We start from the raw sequence: 22,436 nt of genomic DNA on the forward strand, positions 1-22,436 counted from the left end.
CCTCTGGGTGACGTGTATCCTGGCAGTTATTATGTGAGCAGTGCCCATGGGTCCTGGGCAGCCACCTGGCCAACTTGCCCTTGAACACTTCCAGGGATGGGGCATCCACTACTTCTCTTGGCAACCTGTTCTGGTGCCTCACCACTCTCACAGTCAAGAATTTCGGCCTAACATCTGATCTAAACCTGCTTTTTGTCAGTTTAAACAATTATCTCTTATCCTATCACTTCATGCCCTTGTACCAAGTCCCTTCCCAATTTCTTGCACCCTCTTGCAGTGAAACCTCCCCTGAGCCTTCTCCAGGCTCAACAACCTCAGCCATCTCAGCCTGTCTTCATAGGAGAGGTGCTCCAGCACTCTGAGCATCTTCATGACTTCCTCTGGACTTGTTCCAGCAGGCACGTGGCCTTCCTGTGCTGAGGACTCCAGAGGTGGACACAGTATTCCAGATGGGAATCACTGGAGTGTACTAGAGAGACAGAACCCCTTGATCTGTTGGTCAGACCTCCTGTGATGCAGCCCAGGACATGATTGGGCTGTAGGCATGGATTGCAGGGTCCAGCCTCTCATCCACCTCCAAGTCCCTGACTCGGTCCCTGAACCCCTCAAACACATCCAGGACCCAGGCTGCAAACTCTGGGTCTATTTCCAAACACAGCTGACCCCAGGCAATGCTCCCTGTGTCCAGCACCCTCCTTCCATGGCTGCTAAGCTGGGAGCTTGGACAGTCTTGGTGAGACAAGAGGCAGGGACAAATTCTGCTCCAAACTCTGTGGGGCAACAGGGTGCTGCCCCAGCACTGCTTTTTCCACATGGAATATGAGAGGAGGTGGAGCACACAGGAACCACCCTCAGTCAAAACTGGTCCCTGGTGGAGCTCTGCAGCCAGGTGAGATTTGTGGGGAGTGAAGACATCCCCGTTGTGGTGACAGGGACAGTTTGCTGTTAGAATACCTGGTGAACCCAGTGTGAGAAGGGTTCAGCCTCAAAGGCTTGGTGGATTCCCAGGATCCATCCTCCTGGAGCCCATCTCTGCTGGAGCCATAGGGATTGAGGGCACTGGCAGGGTGTGAGAGCTCCGTGGCTTGTCTGACCATTCTCTGTGGTCACTTATAGCCTCACCAATCCCAGTGGTTGTACAGGGACACCAGGGTGTGTCCAGCAAGCCTTAATCAGCTTTCCAGTTGAGATGTGACCATTCACCTTGAGCCAGGTACTCTCCTACCCAGCCTTTAGCACTTGAACCCACCCAGCCTTTAGCACCGGGCACATCAGGAGAAGGCACATGTGCATTTGAAGAGAGCCACCTTCATCTTTGTTTCTGCAAACTTTAAGAGGATCAGCAGCATTTCCAGCTGTCCAAGTAATTTCTCAGACTCTTCTTTGCACCTTCCTTAGTTTTTCAAGGTCTGCTTGGACACTACTAGAGAATACAGCTTTATCCTCACCAGACAGAACCAGTGCTTTTGGAGGCTTCAATCCAGGGAGCTGGATTTCGACATGGGGAAGCAGCTTTGGACAAGGAAAAGCAGCTCAGAGCTCACCCAGCCATATCCTTCCTGAGAAGCAGCAGGGGAGCAGCTGGGAATGCTTTTTGGGAAGACAAGCAGAGAGGAAGCCCAAATCCCTCTTTTGCAAGAGTAAAAGGTCAGTGGTATGGGGCAGTTTGAACTACAACCCCCAAAAGAATCTTGCCCCAATAGCCTCAGAAAAACCAGATGAGTTTCCAGTGTTCCATGAGCATGGGGGTTCCTCACCCCCAGGCCCTGATGGAAAACAGGATGGACATGTCCTGTGACATGGTATCCTCAGACAAGTCCCCAGTAACAAATGCATTCAAAGGACACCATAGAATTTTTTTCAGTGACCCCCAGTCCTTGGAAAGAGGGCACTTCTAGCTCTGGTGGCGTCTGAAACCCTGACAGAAATGGGTCCTGACCCCATCTTTCCCAGGTCTGTCCCATCTCACTGGCCACTTAGAGCAGTCCTTGGCCATAAGGCAACATTCCCACTCCTTGGCTATGCCAGGACTCAAGGAATGGGGGGCTGGTCCCAGGGGGGCCATTGCCTCACACTTGGAGGGCAGGGGGCATCCTCCAAGCCGCCCCACATGCTGGGTGGGAGAGATAGATAAATACCAGAATAAATAAATACAAGTGGCAAAGAGGCCTGAAATGATGCTGTCGTTTGCTGGGAATGAGAGACACAAGTGTAATTTAGGTTTTGATATTATCAAAGTCTCGCTGCTCTAAAACAGCAGGGCACTCAGTGCCTCATTAATAAAGGATAAACTTGGAGTCTATTTACAATGCACTTTTTGGGGTTATTTACACTCCATTATACATATGTAATGCTGCACATATTTACCGCTCTGTTCTGCTGCCGAGAGCGGAGGGAGGAGGAGTGGGGAGGGCTGGGGCTGCAGAGCCTGACCCTGCTCTCACTGATGTCCTGTAAACAGCTCAGCATGCACCAGAGCCCCAGGCTGCAGGCTGAGGATGGAAGGGATAGGAGCAGGCACTGGGGACCCAGTATGGCCCAGTCCCTGTCTCCACGGGTCCAGCACCCACGCACACCCAGCGGCACCCTGATGCTTTGCCAAGGGATGCAGGAAGGGTGAAGTGACCACAAGGGATGCAGGAAGGGTGGGCTCCTCACTAAGTGACCACAAACACCAAACACCAAGCTGTGGACCTGTCACAGAGAGAGAAATTGGGGAAAAAAAAAAAAGGCTAAATTATTTGCAACAAAATTATGTTTGTGCTGGCATGAGAGTGTTTTGGCCACACAGCCCTCCCCCCCACCTGGGCTTACCTCTCACCAGAACAAAATGTTGTAGTTTTCCTGCAAATGACAGCTCCTGGCAGGTCTGGGAACCCCATGGTCTACCATGGTATTTGTGGGAGCTGCTGTGGGGTCCTGGGACACAGGACAGCCTCTCCCTCCAAACACAGCCCCCAGGATTCAGGGCAGAGACATGGGAGAGGTCGTGCTTGGAGAGCACCTTGGGATCACAGCAATTCATGGGGTGCAGTAAGGGGATGAGGGTCTATCCTGGAACCCTTTGTCCTCCAGGGAGCTTGGGAGTGTGCAGAGTTCCCATGGGAGCACTCTGTGGGGCCAGCACATGAGGCCAGGCACCAAGGGCTTCCAGCAGCCTGTGGAGGGGCACAATGGCTGGGCAGTCACCCCAGCTCAGAGTTGCTCCATGTCCCTTCTGCAACAGCCTCCAGCTTAGCATGACCAACTTGGGGTAAGTTGCAAGAGCCTGGGAACCATCCTGACCACCCTTCCTAGAAAATGTGGGGTGACTTTGACCTTTCCAGCCAGTCACAGGGAGGAGGACGACAAGCCCCTCTTTCCATTCTGCTCTTCCCTGATGTTGGAGAAGCACCTGCCCATTCCAGCACATTCCTGCTTGCTGCCACTCCAGGGTAAACTTGCCAAACACTGGCTCTGGTGGCAATGCTCTTTATTAAACAGCTCATGCCAGAAGCCCTTGCCAAGGCCCCACAGCCAGGAGCAATGAGAACCCCCTGCTTCAGGAGGTCCCCTTGTCTCTGTGGGACCATCTCTTCTAGCATGGGGATCATGCCCAGCAGTCAGTGCAACCTCTGTGCATCAATGGGGCTCATCCTGGACCCAGACTGTGCCACAGAGAGATGTCCTGGGAGACCCAGAGATGACCAGGTTGGAACAAATTGGCCCCCACATCCTTCCCCAGCCCCGAGCCTCCTCCACCATCCCCATGCCGCCAGCCCACTCAGATCAGGGCAGGCTGGAGCCTGAGCCCTCCAGGGAGCTGCTCTCCAAAGTCCCATAGCCATCGAGCTTCATCATGCCAATGAGGTGGGCTGGCACAGAGAGCACGGAGCGGCGCGTGGCGAAGATGTGGCTGATCTCCATGAAGGTTTTGTTCTTGGTCTCAGGGATGACAAGGTAGACGTACAGGGCCACCAGCAGGCAGACACCACAGAAAACCAGGTAGCAAAAGGCACCGGCTGACATCTGGGGACAAGACCAGGATGAGGCAGAGAGCCAGGCACTCCCAAACTGGGCATGGCACGAGACAGTGCCCCCTCCCATCCCCCTGCCCTGGGCTGGCTCTGTCCAGCACTGAGCTGAGCCAAGTGCACAGGCATCCCTGCCCTGGCACCCCATCCTGGGAGAGCAGCAGGGCTGTGTCCGTTCCCTCCATCTCCCAGGGCCCCTCTGAACTGTACCTGCAGGAAGGGGAAGATTAGGCCGATGGTGAAGTTGCAGAGCCAGTTGAGAGAGCCCCCCACAATGTAGGCAGCCGGGCGGTGTGACTGCGTGAAGAGCTCAGCTGTCATCAGGAAGGGGACACCAGCTACAGAGGGAGGGGACACATCAAGGGTATGGAGGACGGGGTGACTCAGGTACCCCTGGGGTCTGAGGTTCTGCCCACCTCAGTCCTGTGGCCAAAGGGCTGGAGCCCAGCAAGGCTCATGGTTCAAACTGGGGGTGCTGGGAGAGCTGGAGGAGACAGGGAGTGTGGTGGAGCAGTGTCCTACGCTTGGTCTCCCTTGGGATTTGTCTTGTGGGGGGTGATGTGATGTCCCCCTGACACACCACACTGGCACATTGCTGGGTGCCAGTTCCCCAAGCTGCGTGACTGGAAAGTTTCAGACTGAGTCAAAATAAAGGTGGAAAATTTCATGTGGATCCTCATTTTCCAAAAATGTTTCTAAATGCTGAGATATTAAATCTCATGGAGATCACAGGCATAGAGAAACATCTTCCTGGATTTTTCCCTCCATAATGCCCTTTCCAGACTCCCTTGATTAAAACAATTTAAAAAACTTCCTTTTATCAATCAGCTTCTGTTGCCACTGTGGCTGATTCAGGGAGGAAAGAAGCAACCACTTTTCTGAGCATCAGAATCTCACACAGGACACAGAAATGCCATTTTCCAATCTGCTTTTCCCATGCAGAGTGAAAAAACCCAAAATGTATGGAAGTGTTTCCCAAGTCAACTTGTAAGTGATCTGAAAACTGGACACAGGGTGAAGCTATTTCTTCTAGAAGGACTTAGCCTCTCCAGCCAAGTGTCACTGAGTCAGAAGTCCTGGGTCCCAGGACTGTCCCTGTGTTGGGGGGCAGGATCCATGGCCCAGAGTACCTTCCAAGACACGCAGGAATCTGGCAAGGGATTGTTTTTGACATAGTGCCATGCTTGGGGTCCCAGCTGCCTGAAACAGGGCTGACTGGACCTCTTTATAAATGCAAAGAAAAGATGAACCAAAAACCAAGTGTAAGAGGTGAGGGAGGAGTGGGGCCCCTGACGGACTCTTACTCACAGCTCGCCCAGAACAGAGATATATATTTTTTTTGTTTTAAAACTCCTATTCATCATTGTTTGTGAACAATGAGCCATTAAAGTCCTAATTAAAGATGTAATTACAGTGAATAAAGTCTGGGCTGAGGATGAATTATAGATCTGTTAAGAGCTCTGCTAATACATCAACTGGGTAAACCAGTCCAGGTTTCACTCCTGGCTGTTGGAGCCTGCACTCCATGAGGGGCAGGATGATTCGCACCAGCTGCACTGTGATAGGAGTGGTGACACCTCCACAGAGGTCTGGGGAAGGCTGCCAGGGCTTTCACTCTGCTTCCTCCTGGAGTATGGCCCAGCAGGAGGGGGTAGAGTGTGCCCTGGGGATGTGTGGGGCTGGAGGGGTTTGTGGTGGGCTTTCATTTGGAGGTACAGCATCATAAACCAGGGCTGGACCACGGGGACGGGGCCAAGGCTCAGCTCTTGTCACCTGCCTGCAAACCCTGCTGGTCTTCTGGAGCCCCCACTCCCAGCCCAGCACTCCCACAGCCCCAGACCCACCTGGTCCCATGCAGAAGCCAGCGATGATGCCGACCACGCAGACCACGCTGACGTAGCGCATCCAGGGCAGGGTGGCCTGTGAGGGGACACTGGGCTGGGGAGGCTGCTGGGGCTGGCCCTGAGCTCCACACCCAGCACCCCTTGGACACTGCTTCAGGCCTGGCCTCGACTTGGTGGGGGCTCCTGGGGACAGTGGCCACACAGGACACATTGGTAAGATGCAGACATTGGTTTGGGGCAAAGCTGGTGAGGGTCAGCCTCAGCCAATCTCGTGATGGTGCAGAATCCCCAGAGCCACGGGAGCATCCTCTGGAAGCAGACAGCAGGAGAAGGACCCTTCACCTGCCTTGGCATTTCACATCTGCCTCCCTGGGAACAACTATTTCTGGAAAAAAGCTACCAGAAGCAGCAGGATTTTTCTCATATGGATTTGTATTTTCTTTTTTTTGATATTGTTCTTGGTGCTAAATTTACCTTCTCTTTAACTTTGAAGGGAAAACATAACTTGGAAGAGCCAGCTCACCTTTCATTTCCATGCACGCTCCTTCCCACAGGACTCTACCCATCCCTCCACCACTGAGCCCCAGATAACGGCCCGGGGGGGGCAGTGGCCAGGCCCTACCTGCAGCAGCAGGGAGATGGTGATGCCAGCCGAGCAGACACCCATGGCACAGAAGCCGGTGATGATGAGGGGCCGCCGGCCCACCCTCTCAATGGTGAAGCACTGCCAAGAGACAGCAGAGACTGATGGGGTGCTGGGCAGCTCCAGGGTGGATGGGACCAGCCCTGAACCCCAGATCCAGCTGTAGGTGGGAGGACACTCCTGGTGGCATCTGGGAATCGAGGGCAGCCCCAGCTCAGAGTTCCAGGGTTGGGGCTGGGGCATGGAAAGTGCCAGGGGTGAGCATGCATGGGGCAGGAGATGGGTCCCACAGAGCAGGGGTGAGGGTGTAGGGTTGGGGTTGGCTGGGGCGACCTGCAAGCCACATTGGCATCAGCGCCAGGCAGAGGTGCTGGGGAATGGGGTGTTTCTGGGGCAGTGGGCACAGCAGGGTGTGGGCAGGCAGCGCAGCAGCAGTGGGAGCAGGCAGGGTATTGACAGCAGAACAAATGCCTGTAATTTTATAACCAATCTCAGCATGTCCATCAGGGGCCATTTGTGGAGCTGCTCCCAAGCAATCTGGCTCAGCGCTGGGTGACTTCTGGGGGGCTGGGACACCCCCACAGAAAGGGGAGGGGAGTAGGGGTACCCTTCAGAGAGGCAGGGGACCCCACTCTGCTCTGGATTGGGCTATGAAAGCGAGGAGCAGTCCCCCACTCATTCCCTCTTTTCTGGGAGCAGCCAGCCCCATCCATCTCTGTAATTGTCAGGGAGTGGATTTAGTGCCGGGTGGCTTGGGCTGGCCCTGGGTGACACTTGCAGATGGGACAAGGGCCATAAATCTGCCTGGCCCAGTGCTAACTCTCCAGCTAAATGAGGGCTGGCTGGGGGGGGCCAGGGCTGCTAGCCTGGGGCCAGGCCAGTGCTTGGCTGGGGGCGGGGGGAAATGGGGACATGTGACTCTGCTAACAGAGGGACAATGAAAGCGAGAGCCAGAAGAAACTCCTAGTCCCCTCCATCATCTCCAACTTTCTCTTTGCCTGCCATCTCTACCCAATCTCCCTGCACCCTAAAATTATCTCACCACTCCTAAATTGAGCCTGTCTTATCCCATCTCCCATCCCCATTTCCATGCCAAATCCTTTGCTCCCCAGAAAAGGGGCTGTGCCGTGGCACAGATGATATTTGGGGGTCCACTCTGTCCCCTCCTTTAATGGTGCTGGGAGCTGCCAAGAGGGCTCTGGCATGGAGAGGCTTTGTCCATCTGTCTGTCCCTCACTCACCCCGATCAGCCCGGCAATGACCTCAATGGCACCGGTGCCCATGGTGGTGTAGGGGATCTGGGACACGGGGATCCCGGCGTTCTCGAAGATGGTGTTGGTGTAAAACCAGATCTGCGAGGAGGGGACACAGCGTGAGCTGGGGGATGGAGCCACGGGGCACTCGGGGAAATGCCCTGCCAGGTCTCAGCTCAGAGTGTGCCCAGCTGTGTCCCGGGGCGAGGACCACGTGGGGCTTACGGCATCGATGCCTGAGAGCTGCATGCCGGCGTTCAGCACCGCCACCGAGAGCGTCTGCCAGCGCACCGAGCGCTCCCGCAGCAGCTGCCAGACGGACACCATCTCCATGGAGGAGAGCGACCGCTGCTCCTCCTTCATCTCCTCGATCACATCCTGCACATCGGGACTCCCCAGGAACCGGTGCAGTGCTGTGGGGAGAGCGGGACATGGACATGTGTCCCCAGCACAGGGCGGATGCTCACAGGTATGGCACCAGATAAGGGCTTGGCTCTACCCTAGCCCAGCCTCCCCAGCAGCCCCATGTGGGGCTCAGCACCCATAGCAAATGGGGAAAAGCCTCACACCACAGTGCTGGGCACCATGGAAATGCTGTGGCACAACCAGGTCAGACAGAAGGGCTGAACCATCAGGATTGCATTGGGCTGTCAGGTTTGGACATGCAAGAATGTCATAAGGAAGCACCTTGGTCTTGGAAGACCTTGTAGAAGCACCCAGCACCTTCCAGAGCCAATCTCCCCAAGGATATCCCCTCACCTTTGGTGGCCCCACAGACATCGTTTCTCTCTATCAGCAGGTACCGAGGGCTCTCAGGGAAGCAGTGCAGCAGCAGGAGCTGGAGGGAGGCAGGAACAACCACCACTGACAAGAAAAGGGGCCAGAACCTGTCCTGGGAGGAGTGGAAATGGGATGTGTCATGGAGAGAGCAGAGCAGTGTCCAGCATGTGTGGGCTGGGGTACTGTGCTCACCTTGCCCAGCAGTTCTGGCAGGCCCAGGACCTGGGCAGAGAAAACCCCCAGGCAGATGAAGATGCTGGGCATGAGGCCCAGGAATCCCCGCAGGTTCTTGGGAGCGATTTCTCCCAGGTAGAGGGGCACCACACTGAGACAGATACCTGGGGGGCACAGGAGGGACTGGGATGGCAGTGGGGAGAAGCCAGACTCTAGGTCCATCTCCTCCCATGTCCAGCATCATACACAGTGGGGACCCCATGGCGTTGGAGGTGGCCTGGCTGTACCAGTGAATCCCTCCACAGAGCCTGTGGGGAATACAAAGCCTTCTCCATCCCCCTAGGAATGGCTGTAGGGGACTGAGCCATGAGGAAGGGGCTGTGCACAGCCCAAGGAGCACCCACCTGAGTGGATCCCTGTGATGGAGCGGCCGATGATCACCATCTCGGGGGATCCCAGCTCCCGGCTGAAGCCCATGAAGCCGCTGGCCAGGAGGACGAGGAGAGCGCTGCGGCTCAGAGCCCCATTCCTGGCAGGCACAAGCAGCAGGGCAGCTCCTCCAGTCCCACCCACCTCCGGACCACCCTGGTCCCTGGCGGGACACCCTTACCTGCCGTAGCGCTCCACCAGCACCCCCACCAGCAGGGAGCCCCCCAATCCGCCCAGGGCGAAGATGGAGACAGTCAGGGCGTAGAGGAGGGTCAGGGGGGCAGGGCCCAGCCCATGCCCGAACCGCTGGGACCACGTGGCGTTGTAGAAAGCTTTTATATGCTGCAGGACAGAGACACACACGGGCACCAGATGTGTTGCCAGAAAGGGGAAGGCAGGGGGAAGAGAGGATCTATAGGGACAATATTGTGGGTTTAACAGAATTAAAGAAGATGCAGAGCAGAACAGGTTTGGGGACGACTGGGATGTGCTGGTCTGGTTGCTCAGCAAGTCTCAGCACCTGGGACACCTAAGGATGGCTTAGAGATACCAGAGCACTCAAGCTGGAGCAGGGAGGTTGTGACCAGCTTTCCAGGCCCTGCTTTCTGGGGGGACCAGTTTGGAGTACACGAAAATGGACTCTGATGTCCTTCCCATGCCATTCCTCTCTGGGTGACAGCTCAAGGGAAATGCCAGTGTTTTGATGTGGGGCTGCTGGACAGCTGTCCCTCCCCCCTCCAAGGGAGGGATGCAGAGCTGTTTTCCCTGCTCCCAGAGAGGCTGCCCATCCCTTACCTCTGCCGGTGAGTTCACCACAGCAAGGTTGTAGCCATAGAGCATGGAGGAGCCAAAGGATACCAGAAGGGTGACAGACAGCAGGGGGAAGGTAAGATGCTGGGAAAGAGAAGGAAGGATCAGCACAGTCCTGGCTAGCAGAGCCAGGAGCCAAGGTGTCATGAACTGCCCCTTTTCCATCAAGGATGACCCTGGCCCAGAGCAAAGACCCCAATGCAATGGAATCCTGTGTTGAGCACTGCTTCATGCCAGTGCCCAGCACCCATCCCAGCTGATCCAGCTTCCTTGTGGCTGGTCTTGTGGCTGAGGTGTGAGGTTTTTTACTGTGGTAGTGACCCAGCCTGGGTAACCTAGGCACCCCTGCCTAGCTGGGAGAGGCAGCAGATGGAAGGGGGCAGGTGGAAAAAGGAGGGACACCCATCCCCCTGCCTCAGTGGAGCAGCTGAGTGGTGCTGCTGTGAGTGGTCCAACACTACTGAAATGCTCCCGTGGAAGGTCCCAGCGCCCCCTAAAACACCACATGGACCCACGCCCTGAACCCTCACCCCCTCCAACAACTCTGCCTCCCGCTCCTCCTGGGGGTCCTCACTGCGGGGAGCCGCTGGCCGCGGGGGAACAGCCACCCTGCAGCTCTGACCCAGCCCAGCCCAGGATCGGGGTGCTCAGGAGCATTCACAGCACCCCAACCCGCAGGGACAGCCCCGGGTGCTGCAATTAATGTCCGGAGAGACGAACGTTCCCGCAGGGTGCGGACATGGGACGAGCCTGCGTCCCCCTGGAGCAGCCCCGCTCCCCAGCTGCACAGCCGACCCTCCCCGCAACGCCCCCCGCACGGTAGCCGGATTCGTAGCACCCAGAAGCTCCCGGCTCACGCACAGCAAATCCCCCCTAATCCCACCAGGAATCCCAAGCTGGGAAAGAAAGGAGGGGGATGTCAGGCCGAGGGGTGTCAGGCCAGGGGCTAGAGGGGGACAGGGACTCCGTAGGGCAGACGGGAGGCAGGGATGGGGCGGCCCTCCCGGCCCTCAGGGAGCTCACCCCGGTGATGTCCCCGCCGGGCCGCGGGGTCCCTTTCCCGAGCGGCGGCGAGAGGCTGCGGGCGGAGCGCGGGGAGGGAGGAGGAGAGGGGGAGGAAGGCAGCCCCAGTTCGGCGGCCCGGCTGGTCTCTCCCATTTTTAGATAGAAGAAGGAGGAGGTGAGGGAAGGCAGGGCAGGGCCGGGCAGAGCAGGGCAGCCCGGTCGCCCCCGGGGCTCATTGGAGGCGCCTGAGCGCCGGAGGAGGAGTCCGGGAGCCTCTCCCCTCGCCGGGGGCAGGGACAGCACCTCCGGACTGCTCAGCCCGCGGAGGGGTTACCGTCCAGCCCGGGGGCAGCGGAACCACTGACGTGATGCTCGGTCACCTCTGAGAGCGCTCGCACGTCCCCTCTAAACGGGAGTGACCCGGGAACCGTAAGTGGGGCAGCACCGCTGCACCATCCCCGAGGCTGGCGGCGAGGGGGCGGCCCCACATCACCCAACACCCCGATCACCTCCGGCCCCTCTCCCACCGGGGGTAGATGTGCCCCATCCCCCGCGCTCGGAAGGAGGCTGGTAGCCCACAGCCATGACTGGAGGCAGCTGCCTTCCCCGGACACGGAGGGACACAGCCCCCAGCCCCAGGGAGGAGAGAATCGGCTCATGGCAGCTCAGAGGAATCCAATTTTGCTGCGGCCAGGAGTTGCCTCCCCTGCTGCTAATGAAGTGCCTTTAATTAGCAGCCTAATAGCAAGCTCTTAATTTGCCGAACAGCCAGTTGAAAGGATGGGGACCCCACTAAGCCACTGCTGGCAACAGCTCCAAGGGCTTAAAAGGGACAGGTCCCGACAGGCTGGCCCCACTCAGGACGGTGTCGCGGGGCCAGGAGAGCAGAGCGGAGCTGGGAGAGCCTCACAGGCACCCCTAGGCCTGCCGTGCCAGCCCCAGCCGGGCTGTCTGGGCTGTGGGAGAGTCCAGGCACCACATTCTCCCACGGAGGATGTTCCAGCTCTGGTCTCCCCCCTGCACATGAGCCTCCAGCTCTTCCTGAAAGCATCGGGCCTCTCCCCCAGCCACCAGCCCTTGCCAGCCTGCCAGTGTTCATTTTTCCCAGTGTTGGCCCCTGCTCAAGAGTTCCTGTGTCTTGCCCAGACTTGCCTTCTTCACATCAGAAATCAGGGCGTCACCTTTACCTCTGTGCAGGTGTTGCTGAGTGGCTGCAGGGACCTTGGTGACAGTGCTGCAGTGGGGGAGACCTGCAGGAGTCTCAGTCCTTCAGAGGATGGTCCTGGTTCATTTCCAGAGCAGCAGGACGAAGATCCATTTTATTGGACCTAACCATGGGTGAGATGACTCAGCAAGAGAACATGCAGCTTGTGGGTCCCAGCCATGCCCAAAGCACCTGCAGTGCTGCAGGGCAGCCCTAAACATGCCCAGGACTCACCCCAAGCAAAGCAGTAGACCTGGGACAGGATGATGAGCCAGGCCATGCTGTGTCCTGCAGCCTGCTCCAACTCTGGTCATTCAGGTACATGGCTCACCTCTGGGAGCAGCATGTGGAGGGTTAAATGTATCCAGTGGTCTCTGGAAAGAGCACTGGAAAGAGGAAACAGCAGCAGCCATCTCTCCCCCTCTCTGGTACTCTCCCAGCAAGTACCTACCAAAAAACACTCCTGGAACTTCCCAGCTCCTCTGCACTGAAGCCCATACCTGTGCCCGGGCCCCCTGCTCATCCCTACAGCCACGGCCCCTCCTCCTGCCACACAGCCTGATGCTAGGCACCAAGCAGGGACGTCTTCAGGACACAGCTCCAAGGCAGGGGATGGCTGCTGCCTTTATTTAGGGAGTAAATATGGGTTATGGTCACCGGTTCCCAGAAGTGGCTGGGATGCTGGGAGCAGAGGCTCAGCAGCAGATGTAGAGGTGAGAAACTCAAGAAGGGCAAGAAGGGGGAGGAGGAGAGCCTGGAGCGCCAATTAAGGCTCACCAGGGCTGGGTTAATTGGAGACACTCCTGTGACCTGACCTGGTGATAGTGGCACACGATAGACAAGGGCTGGTGAGAAACAGCCACTGCTTTGAGCTGCAAGGGAGCTTGTCTCCACATTTTACAGGCATTCCTCCCTTGCCTCCATGCAAGGTATCCCTGGCTATAATATTCTCTGTAGCTGGGAAAGTGGCTGTGAGCCCATAAACCACCCTGATCCCCACCCGTCGTCACTCCCAGAGCTCCTGTCCCACTCCTGCCCCAGACTCCAGGCACAGCACTGGGGCTGTTCTTGTCGTGTCCCAGCACTCCATGTCACGGGATCTTGACATAGCTCCTTTCCTCAAGGCATCTGACACACTGCCTGAGGCACACAGAGAAACCCATGAGAACCGGCAGAGGCAGAGCAGCAGGTGTAGCTTGTCCCAGCACACATCCTGCAGAGTGATGGCATTTGCTGAGGTCACAAGGATGGAGAAGCAGTTGGAATACCTGAGGACTTCCCCTGAGCTGACAGCTCCCCACTGGGAGGTCTGTCCCCTTTTTCAAGATGAGATAGAAATCCCTTGGAAAGGATGTGGTCCCAGTGCTGGTTCTAGAGGTTTGCCCAGCACCATCTAGTCCAAACTAGATAAATTCCACGAGGAAGCAATAAGCAGCTTATGCAAAGGCAAAAGGATGCATAGCTTAGCAGCCACTGACCCCTTTGCCTGTGCTGGAGGAGAGGAACTGGGCAGCACGGGCTGGGTAGGCAGAGCTGCTCACATACATCGGCCCCGCTCCGAAGGTCAGAGCAGTTTGCCAGAGCTGCCCTTTGGGAATTGACACTGCAGAAACAGAAATGGTCTGGCAGCCTCCCCACCTTACCGCCCCTTGGAGAAGCCTTCCTTGATCCACCTTGGTAAATGCCAGCAGAGTGCTTGGGGCGTGGCACAGGGAGTTTTGGACACATCAGCTATGTGATGTTAACCAGGGGCTTGAGTTTCTTCAAACCACAGTGGTCTCCACAAGGAAATCAGTGCTGTCCCCAGTGAAAGCCCTGCTCAGGCTGCCGTGCCTGCCTCGTTGCATTGGAAAGCCCATCTGACTGTTCTCCATCTGCAAGAAGGCTATTTACCTGGACAGGTGAGACTTTTCCAGCCCAGGTGTCCCTGGTCATATTCCTTATCCTCTTCAGTGGTGAGGCTGATCAGCCTCACAGCTCAGCAACCTCTCTGTGGGTTTGGAGATTTCTAGCAGCTCCTACCAGCCAGGTGCATGTCAGCAAATAATTTTGGAGAGAAAGCTCAGGATGGGAAGGTAACATGGATGTGAAACAAAGAATATCTTTCTTGGGGATATAATGAATATGGTCTAAGCTCTTTTAGGGTAAAGCAAAGTGGCTGGTGCTCACAGATATGCACTGCTGGGCATGGGTCAGCTGGCAAAGGGGTCGGGCTGAGATCGCTAATGGCTGCAGCCCACTGCATGGGAGAGTGCATGCAGCAGCTTAGTTTTCCTTTTTTAAAAATTATTCTTATTCCATCTTATTATTCCCTCCTTATTTCCATCTCATGATTCAAAACATTAAATCATTTCTACATCCTGGGCACTGACGTGTGCCATTGCACAGGAAGCTGTGCCACACGCTGCCTTGGAACAAAAGGGGCCAGGACGCTGCTGGAGCCAGGCACAGCCAGCCTTTACTCCCAGGACAGACAGACAGCTCACCCACAGAAATATATGGCAGTATTACAGCACGTCTGTCTGCTCAGGGCCTTTTGTTTCTGTGGCCACGCTGCCTCCTCTCCCGAGAGCTCATCATCCTCTTCAAACCACCAATTGCTAAATTCATCCTAAACAGTTATTGTGAGAATTACATTCTTTCTAGCCTAGCTAATCTATGCTGGCCAATTCCCCCTTTCCAAAAAGTACCTTACTATACTCTTGAAAGCATGTATATAAGACAACAATAAAAAACCACCAAACAAGAGAAGATTTCATTTTAAAGCTGTAGGTTGATCAAACGCTGTTAATTTGAAGCTATGGCAAACATTACTTTCCTTCTTCATTTGAAGTGGAAATAAGGCACACATTTTTAAACAGAAAGGGTAATTAACCACTGAATCTATTTAAGATAAGCTGTTCATTCTTTTCCAGTGGAAATTTACAATTGAGATTGCTTTTCTTTCTCAAAGACTCTCTTTAGTACTTGATTTTTGGATTCCGGTCCAGATTTCCTGGGAGAAATTTTCCAGCTAATGCCCTGCAGGACAGCACTGTCCTAGTCCTAAAAATCTGGAATAAAGACCCTGATTCTCATCTTTAAACATCAAGGAGAAGAAGGGGAAGGACTATCTAAGGAACATCTAGAAATAACCCACAAAGAGAACCTGTTTCTCATGGGAGCAGGCAGTATGTGTGTTGTTTGAGTACACACAGACAACTGGGACTGTGGGTATGGAAGGGGTCTCATTTGTGTGTGCTGGCACTCACAGGTTGTTGAAATCAAGCTGCATTCTCTGTTACAGACCAATCCAAAACAATGGATGTAGCCTGTCACTGCAACTCCTCTTCCAAATCTATTATTGGATGGGAGGAAATAGCAGAGAGGGAACAGAAAAGGTTAAAGCGGTGCAAATATATATATTACATATAAGTACGTATATAAAATATTTATTATATATGTGTGCACACACACACACACATATAAATACCAAAGCCTTGCCAAATAAAGCACGGGGCTGCTGGGAACTCTGTCAGAAAGAGAGATGGAGATTGGAAGAGACAAGAATCCTGCTCCCAGCACTTGAGAAAAGCAGGAGCCTTCCCAATCTCCAGTCCCCTGCTGGCTCCCAAGAATGGAGCCAGCAGGGAGAGAGATGTCGGGAGTGCAGGGCTTTGTTTGTTTTCTGACCACCCCTGGAGTCAGGATCTTAAAACTGCGGTGGCCTTTGTTTTAAAAGGGGCTGTTAAGTCAAATGGGAAGATCCAAGGCTGCTATCCAAGAAGCACTTTTAAGAGGAAGGTATTCTGAGGGCAAGGGTGCTTGCCTTCTGATTTGGGCGAGCGGTGAGCGTGGAAGCATCCCCAGCCATGGAGCTGCGTGGTGGTGCTGTGATATGTCAATTACTCACTCATTATTGAACAGCAGGATTCTGATTAGCTTATAAAACAAATTTGTGCTTCTCCTACCAGGATCTTGCAACAGTACCCAGAAAAACACAAAGTCTTTACAGGTTTTCCCCCACACTTTTTTAATGGGCAGGATGGCTCCAACTCTTCTCTGTCAGTCACATCCACTCTCTGGCTCACAGGGCAGACTCATCTCCCCCAGCCAGAGGCCATTACCTATAAATGGAGAGAGTGTTAATTAAAAAGTATGCTGTGGTTTTAGGAGTGAGTGGTTTTTTTCTGACTGCCAGGGCAGTCTTTTATGCTGCATTTGTCAATGGGCAGCAGCTCTGAGGTGGGACTCGCTACTGCAGACTCTGTGTCCAGTGAAGCTGCATCCACCTCAGGCTTGGGGCAGAGCTGTCCACCTTTCACCCCCAGCACTGCCAGGTGTTCACACTGCAGATGTTGCGTATGGTACATGTGTAGCAGAAGTGTGACCCACACACATGGTTTGAGGAAGATACAGGATTGGTATTTTGACAGCATCTTTCCCCAAAAAGGAAAACAGGAGAGATTCACAGCTTAATCTTTGTATTTAAGTTATTTTCTGAACAGTTAAAAAAAAACCAAAAAAAACAAACCACACTGTTACCATGATCCTAGCTCAAGTGAACATTAGTACATTAACTACACATCACCGTAACATAATCACAAAATTCAAAGCACTCATTACTTAAGAATCCAGATAACAAATATAGCAGAGTAACAAACAGAAAACTCTGGAGAAACCATGTTCTTTCTCACCTCTCCCACTTCCACAGCCCCCCCAGCCAGAGCAGGCTGGAGTGATGCAACACAGGCTGGCCTGGCTGGCATGCAGCTCTCCTAAAGGCAGTGATGGAAAATGACGGGAAGAAACAGGACAATACACTTTGCTGAGGTCCACACTATTGTTCTGCCATGCTAAAACTGGGGCTAGGCTAAGTCCTGCAGTGCCTCGCATGATAAAGACAAAGTAGCCAAAGCAAAGTTTTACACTCACAAGCAGCTCCAGATTTTCATACTGAATTGTCCAAACATTTTCATAGGTAGCTCCTTGTAAAAGCCACTGCAAACAGCCCACTGACCTGCCTCCTGTACGTGGAGTTTTGCTCAGAGGTAAACCAGTGCTCCAGTGCCAGGAGGTTAAAACACTTTGCCTGTGAAGGCAAAAACCTGTTCATTGTGCAGGAACAATCACAGCTGCTCTGTGATGAAGACTTGTATTTCACGCTGATTTTCTGGCCACAGCTGCACTTGGCTCCTGCTTGAGCAGAAATCAAGGTATCTCTTAGGGTGATAGGCTATTAAAAAAAGGGACTTATTTAGAAGTTGTCTATAGTATCTAAAGGGCTTGCTGCACATCCATGTACATCAGAATCCCTCTGATTTTGAGAGTATTATCTTAACATTGCCAAGGATCAACCAGTGTTGCCAGCTCCCATGGGTTATCTGCTGGACAAGATATGTGGAAGCCCAGCGATCTTTGGGAACAAGCACAAAGTCATGGGAAGAGTTTTCTGACCAGTCAAAGGATGACCTGGCAGGTCATGGATGATTCTGGATTTAAGGATGATTCTGGCAGTGTGCCAAGACTCCCTCATGGGATTTGCTTTGGGAGTTTTACCCAGTAGTTTGGCTACACCTCATCTTTTAAAAAAATGAGGCAAGGGGAGAATGGAGGGGAAACCAAATGCTCAGTCTCAGCAGGCAGCCATTCCTCTCAACCCATTACTGGGATTTTGGAGAAGGAACACACCCAAGGGACCTGCTGCTCCCATCTCTGAATAAAAAGTGGGGCCAGAAAGACTGTAACCCCCTCATGCCAATCAATCCAGTTCCCAGAAGGATAAACAAATTTCATATGGAGACCTCCTTTGAGGACACCTGGGTCACTTGCTGTTTCCCCCCTCCTTCTGGGAAGTTGCTGCTTATAATTTTGGGGGGAACAGTAGGGCAAAGCTCAGCATGTCAAATGCATCATGCATGCCACTTGGAGACCCTGGCAAAACTCCTTCTTCTCTTGGCAAGCATAGTTTATATCATCCCTTTCTCCTTCTGTCTCCACTGCATCCTAAAAGGGGCATCAACTGGCAAGTTCAACAGTTGGAGGCCTTACTTGATCACCTCCTGATGACTTCTGATCATGGAAAACCTCAGTTTTTCACAGCCAACCACACAAGCTAAAAGATCTGTTTTCAGCACCATCCCCACTTCTGTAGAGATCCATCTCCATCCCCACATATGCCTACTTTTCAATCACTTGGGTCATCTCCTCCTTTTCCTCCCACAGTTAAGAGCAAGCCTGCAGTAGGAAGGCTGGACATTCCTTCTTGTTCCCTTCTCTAGCAAAGGAGAGCTGCTAGTATTTGTGATTTATTAAATGCAAATATTGCCCTTCCCCAGTGAATTAAGGAATAATAAGCCACAAAAGGCAGATACAAAATCATGTTAAAGAAAGCTAACAAAGTTAGGCAAGAGCCCAATCTAGAGAGGTGCTTCCCAATGGAGGTGGGATGCCAAAAAACTCAGAACCAAGCCTGGAGCTCTGCTCAGACTGAAGAAGGGACATGTGGAAGGGGCAGATACATATACCTGGGAGTGGAGAAATATGCATGATACTCTCCAGCTTTTTCAGTGTTAAAAAAAAAAAAAACAACAAAAAAAAAAACCCAAGAAAAAGGATCCTTTGGAGCAGGAGGCGGGTAGGTAGAGCATGGTGGTCCAAGTCAGCTTCCAGTTTAGAAACAAGTGTAAAGCATTTCAATGTTTCTGATGATCACAGACTTCTCAACTTGTCACCTGAATCCTTCCATTCCAACAGTGGATGTGTCTGTCCTTGAATGTTAACAGGGAGCAGAGGGAGCTGCTCCAGAGGAGACATCTGTAGAAGTTTTCTCACTGCAATCTCCTTCATGCCATTTTCTATTTGCATATTTGAAAGCAAGCTGTGTTCCTCTGAGGATGAGAAATATTTGCAGCTAAACTGTGCCCTATTGGAAAGGAGTCACACGCAGGAGATGGTGTGGCCACAACAGATTGTCCCACATGTCCAGTACTTTCCATCCCATAATCCAAGGTGGAAGGCTAGCATGAGCTTCCTACTTGTGGGAGAAGTGACGATCTCTAAGCAGCAGAGGTATTTCATTTCAAAGCAATGTGCAACACTTAAAGCCCACAGACACTTCCAGCCCTTTTTTACCTCCTTTCTATAGGCATGTTCTAGTTCTTTTCATTATAAACTCTGCAATTACTCCAATCTGTTTGAGGGATTATCCACCCTGTTCATGCTGAAACCTCTCTCTCACATGCACTCTTGAACACTCACACACACATGCACACATATCCTAAGGGAAGGGAGTTTGAAAAAGCCACTTTCTTCTGACATTGGGAGATCTACTTACCAGATTGGTCCTCCCTGGGTGCACAATAAACACCACCAAATGTCAGGCTGTGGCAGTTTCAAGTTCAAGTTAGATCAGTTAACTTCAGTTTCCTTCTTAGCCATCAGAAAATTTGTACAACTTGGGGAGTGGGGTAGGAATCCTCACCCTTCTGCAGTCCTGTCTGAAGTACCTACACACAGTCCCTTCCTGAGGGTGACACACCTTTCTTACCACGTGCCAAAAATGGATTCCAGCAGTTGCTTGCTAAATGTACCTTAACGAGCTCTATACAGCAGAGTACCAAGTATGGTACCACTTGAAGACCCAACAGAATAGCAGCATAGAGCAGCAGGGCTATGACAACCAAGGATAATTTGCAGTGGTGGTATCTCTTGTGTTTGGCCAGCCAGTCTGCCAGTTCTCCCGAATTCTCTCAACCAGCAAAAATACATCAGATCCTTGAAGGTGTTGACCACAAAGATGCAATTAAAATATTAGGAAGTTCTGCAGCCTTCAGTAGCTGGAGTAACAGATCATTGTTTTCTACAGTAACAGAAATAGAAAAGACAGAGGATGACCAAACTGAGGGAAAATAATTATTAAATCTTCACCCAAGGTTGTATAAACCCCTGCTGATATGCAGCTATGCTGCAGACCTTGTAGTACATGAACTTAGAGAGACTCTTAAAATAGTATTAAGACTCAGAACTTGAATTCAACAAAGTTTGGGATGTGAACTTTGATTCTCTCTACTCCCTTGCCACTTTGGCTTTGGGACTGCAGTATTCATGATATGTAGAGCTGCCTGAAAGCCAAAACAGCCTTCCTGGACTTAAAATTAGTTGTGGATAAACACTGTGACTCAGAACTTATTTATGACTCTGCAGAGGTAAGGCACTCTGTCACTGTTACCTGAGCAGAGTTGTTAACCTGTTTGACTCTTTTACAGTAATAGTTCAAACAGAAAAGAGGAGTGTCATCACATGCTCTGAGATGCTTGACACTGCTGCCCACAGGCTTCAGGAAATGCACTAGGTACTACTCAAGAACTAGCTTTGCCCTCCTCCCTAACTCCACTGCCTTCTTGTCTGTCCTAGCAATTACCTAAATTATTCAAGCCTCTGGGCTGCTCTCTGGGGACTCTTGGGCCAGCTCCTTACTAGATTTCATTGGTGGAAAAAGCACATCCCAAGCAATTAGAAACAATGCAACAGCTTCCCCAGTAAAGTGAAGTTGATGAGAAATACTTATTTAAAAAATCCCATCTGCCAAGTTCAGAGGGTGTTAAAGCCAGTTAGCAGGCAGCTCTCCAGCCCATAGACAAAGGACCTTGATTTCCTACTGTGGGATTAGAGCAACTCCCTACTAAAGCAGTGGAGATTTTTCCATACCTACAGCAGAAGATCTGGGCCTAAACCTGGAATGGCCAGGGACTGATTTACAGAGTCATTTCTAATCTAAATGCAGGCCAGCTGCAATTTGTTCCAGCTCTGTGAAGAGAGCTGTTTACCCCCAGACCTCTGTCTAGGTCAGACATGCAGAATTATTTCTCATGTACCTACTCTTCAGGGCTATTTTTGTCTTCTAAACAATGACAATTAGCAGAAGTCTCAGCCAGAAAGCAAAGACCCATCTCAGCTATCAGCAAAAGGACTAATTAGCCTGTGTCCCTAAACTGCAAGGCAGTACATAGGTTACAGAAGCAGACCAAAAACTACTCAATCCCTTCTAGCAAAGCCAGTCCCAAAAATTCTGCATAACTGGCCTGGAGTCATTGCTAAATGCAATGGTTGTCCTCATGGCCAACTCATTTTACTCAACCACCATCTCCAGGGTGTGCATTTGCTCATTCAAGTGAGGCCAGAATGTTTGTGTAGTGTGTCCACTCTAGGGTGGCACTTGAGAGCTCCATGAAATTTTTAACAGCTCCCTCTTCCAGTACCCATCTACAGCCTCTCTGAGGGAGAAGGAATGGACAGATAGGAGCAATGTCCAGCTTTCCTTCTTAGCCCAGCCTCAAACTTTCTCCAGAATGATCCATAAGCCATCAGCAACATACTGTCTTCAGGGAGAACAGCAGTAGGAAGATGGTACAGACAATCCCTTTGCTAGTGAAATACTGTCCTGGGCCAATAGTTCACCTGGAGTGGGGGTGGACAGGATCTCAGCCCCAGTTCATCATGCTTGGGACTTTGGCAGGAGAAAGTTTAACTTTTCATTGACTAGCATTCCCCAGCAAAGCCGATGTTAAGGGGAGACTACAATACACATCCAGCTTCCAAAGAGTTAGCATAGCAGGCAGGAGAGGAAAGAGATGGATTTGGCTCATAATAGTCAAATTTCAAGGGTCCTCTCTCCACAAAAAATAAGTCTGCAGTTAGAACAGCCAAAAGCCGCAGGGAAGCTGGGGTTGGGGGGATGATGGTCTGGCTGTTATAAGTGTTTCTGCTGCTCTTCAGAGCTGAATGCTTTTTCAAAGGCCTAGCAATGGATATTGATTTCAGCCTGAGAGTAGCAGCCTCCCCAACCAACCAACCACCCAACCTCCCAGCCTGAAGTGACTCTCAGCAGGATGCACTGTGGCTGTAAGTCTTCTGCTTAACAGCAAAGCAACACATTCTGGCGACATCTTAAATATATTCATAGGACATTGGTGACTGGGCTTGGAGGGGAATCAAATGGGGTAAAGGGAAGAGTGAACATGAAGAGGGCAATGAGGGAAGAAAGGGATGGGAAGGTTTAAAAATGTTAACTGTTCATGAAAGATAAAAGTCATCTTCTGATATAGCAGCACTTTAGCAGTCAGCCGCGCTGAGTAGACCCTGTCTGAGATCAACCGCATGCCAACTTTGTTCCAGAAACAAGTCTGAGAGCCTCTCTCTTCAGCAAGTATTGGTTACGTGGATAGTTCTTTTGTCCTGGCATTTAAATACTGCAGCTTAAATGAGTCCTGGGAACAAAACACAGAACAAACCAAACAAACC

The 22,436-nt window shown here is 52.4% G+C and overlaps 2 protein-coding genes across 11 annotated transcripts in view; both read right to left on the minus strand.

Moving 5' to 3' along the window:
* Positions 1 to 3,455: 3,455 nt before the first annotated feature.
* Positions 3,456 to 11,202, minus strand: LOC103814146 (solute carrier family 2, facilitated glucose transporter member 5-like). The gene is given in 13 exon segments (XM_009087652.4): positions 3,456 to 4,008; positions 4,224 to 4,351; positions 5,858 to 5,933; positions 6,480 to 6,581; positions 7,742 to 7,852; positions 7,979 to 8,166; positions 8,513 to 8,645; positions 8,726 to 8,871; positions 9,112 to 9,236; positions 9,318 to 9,478; positions 9,932 to 10,030; positions 10,970 to 11,130; positions 11,133 to 11,202. Coding segments are annotated over 13 exon segments (1,725 nt in total). The 5' UTR covers positions 11,188 to 11,202; the 3' UTR covers positions 3,456 to 3,768.
* Positions 11,203 to 16,601: 5,399 nt separating this feature from the next.
* The window catches only part of BTRC (beta-transducin repeat containing E3 ubiquitin protein ligase), a 119,127-nt gene continuing 113,292 nt past the window's right edge, over positions 16,602 to 22,436 (minus strand). For all 10 annotated transcript variants that reach the window (XM_050976038.1, XM_050976035.1, XM_050976034.1 and 7 more), the window contains one exon: positions 16,602 to 22,402. The gene's annotated coding sequence lies outside the window, so the exon portion shown is untranslated. The remainder of the gene's footprint in view (positions 22,403 to 22,436) is intronic.

Source organism: Serinus canaria, chromosome 6 (assembly GCF_022539315.1).
Source record: "Serinus canaria isolate serCan28SL12 chromosome 6, serCan2020, whole genome shotgun sequence".
NCBI lineage: Eukaryota > Metazoa > Chordata > Aves > Passeriformes > Fringillidae > Serinus > Serinus canaria.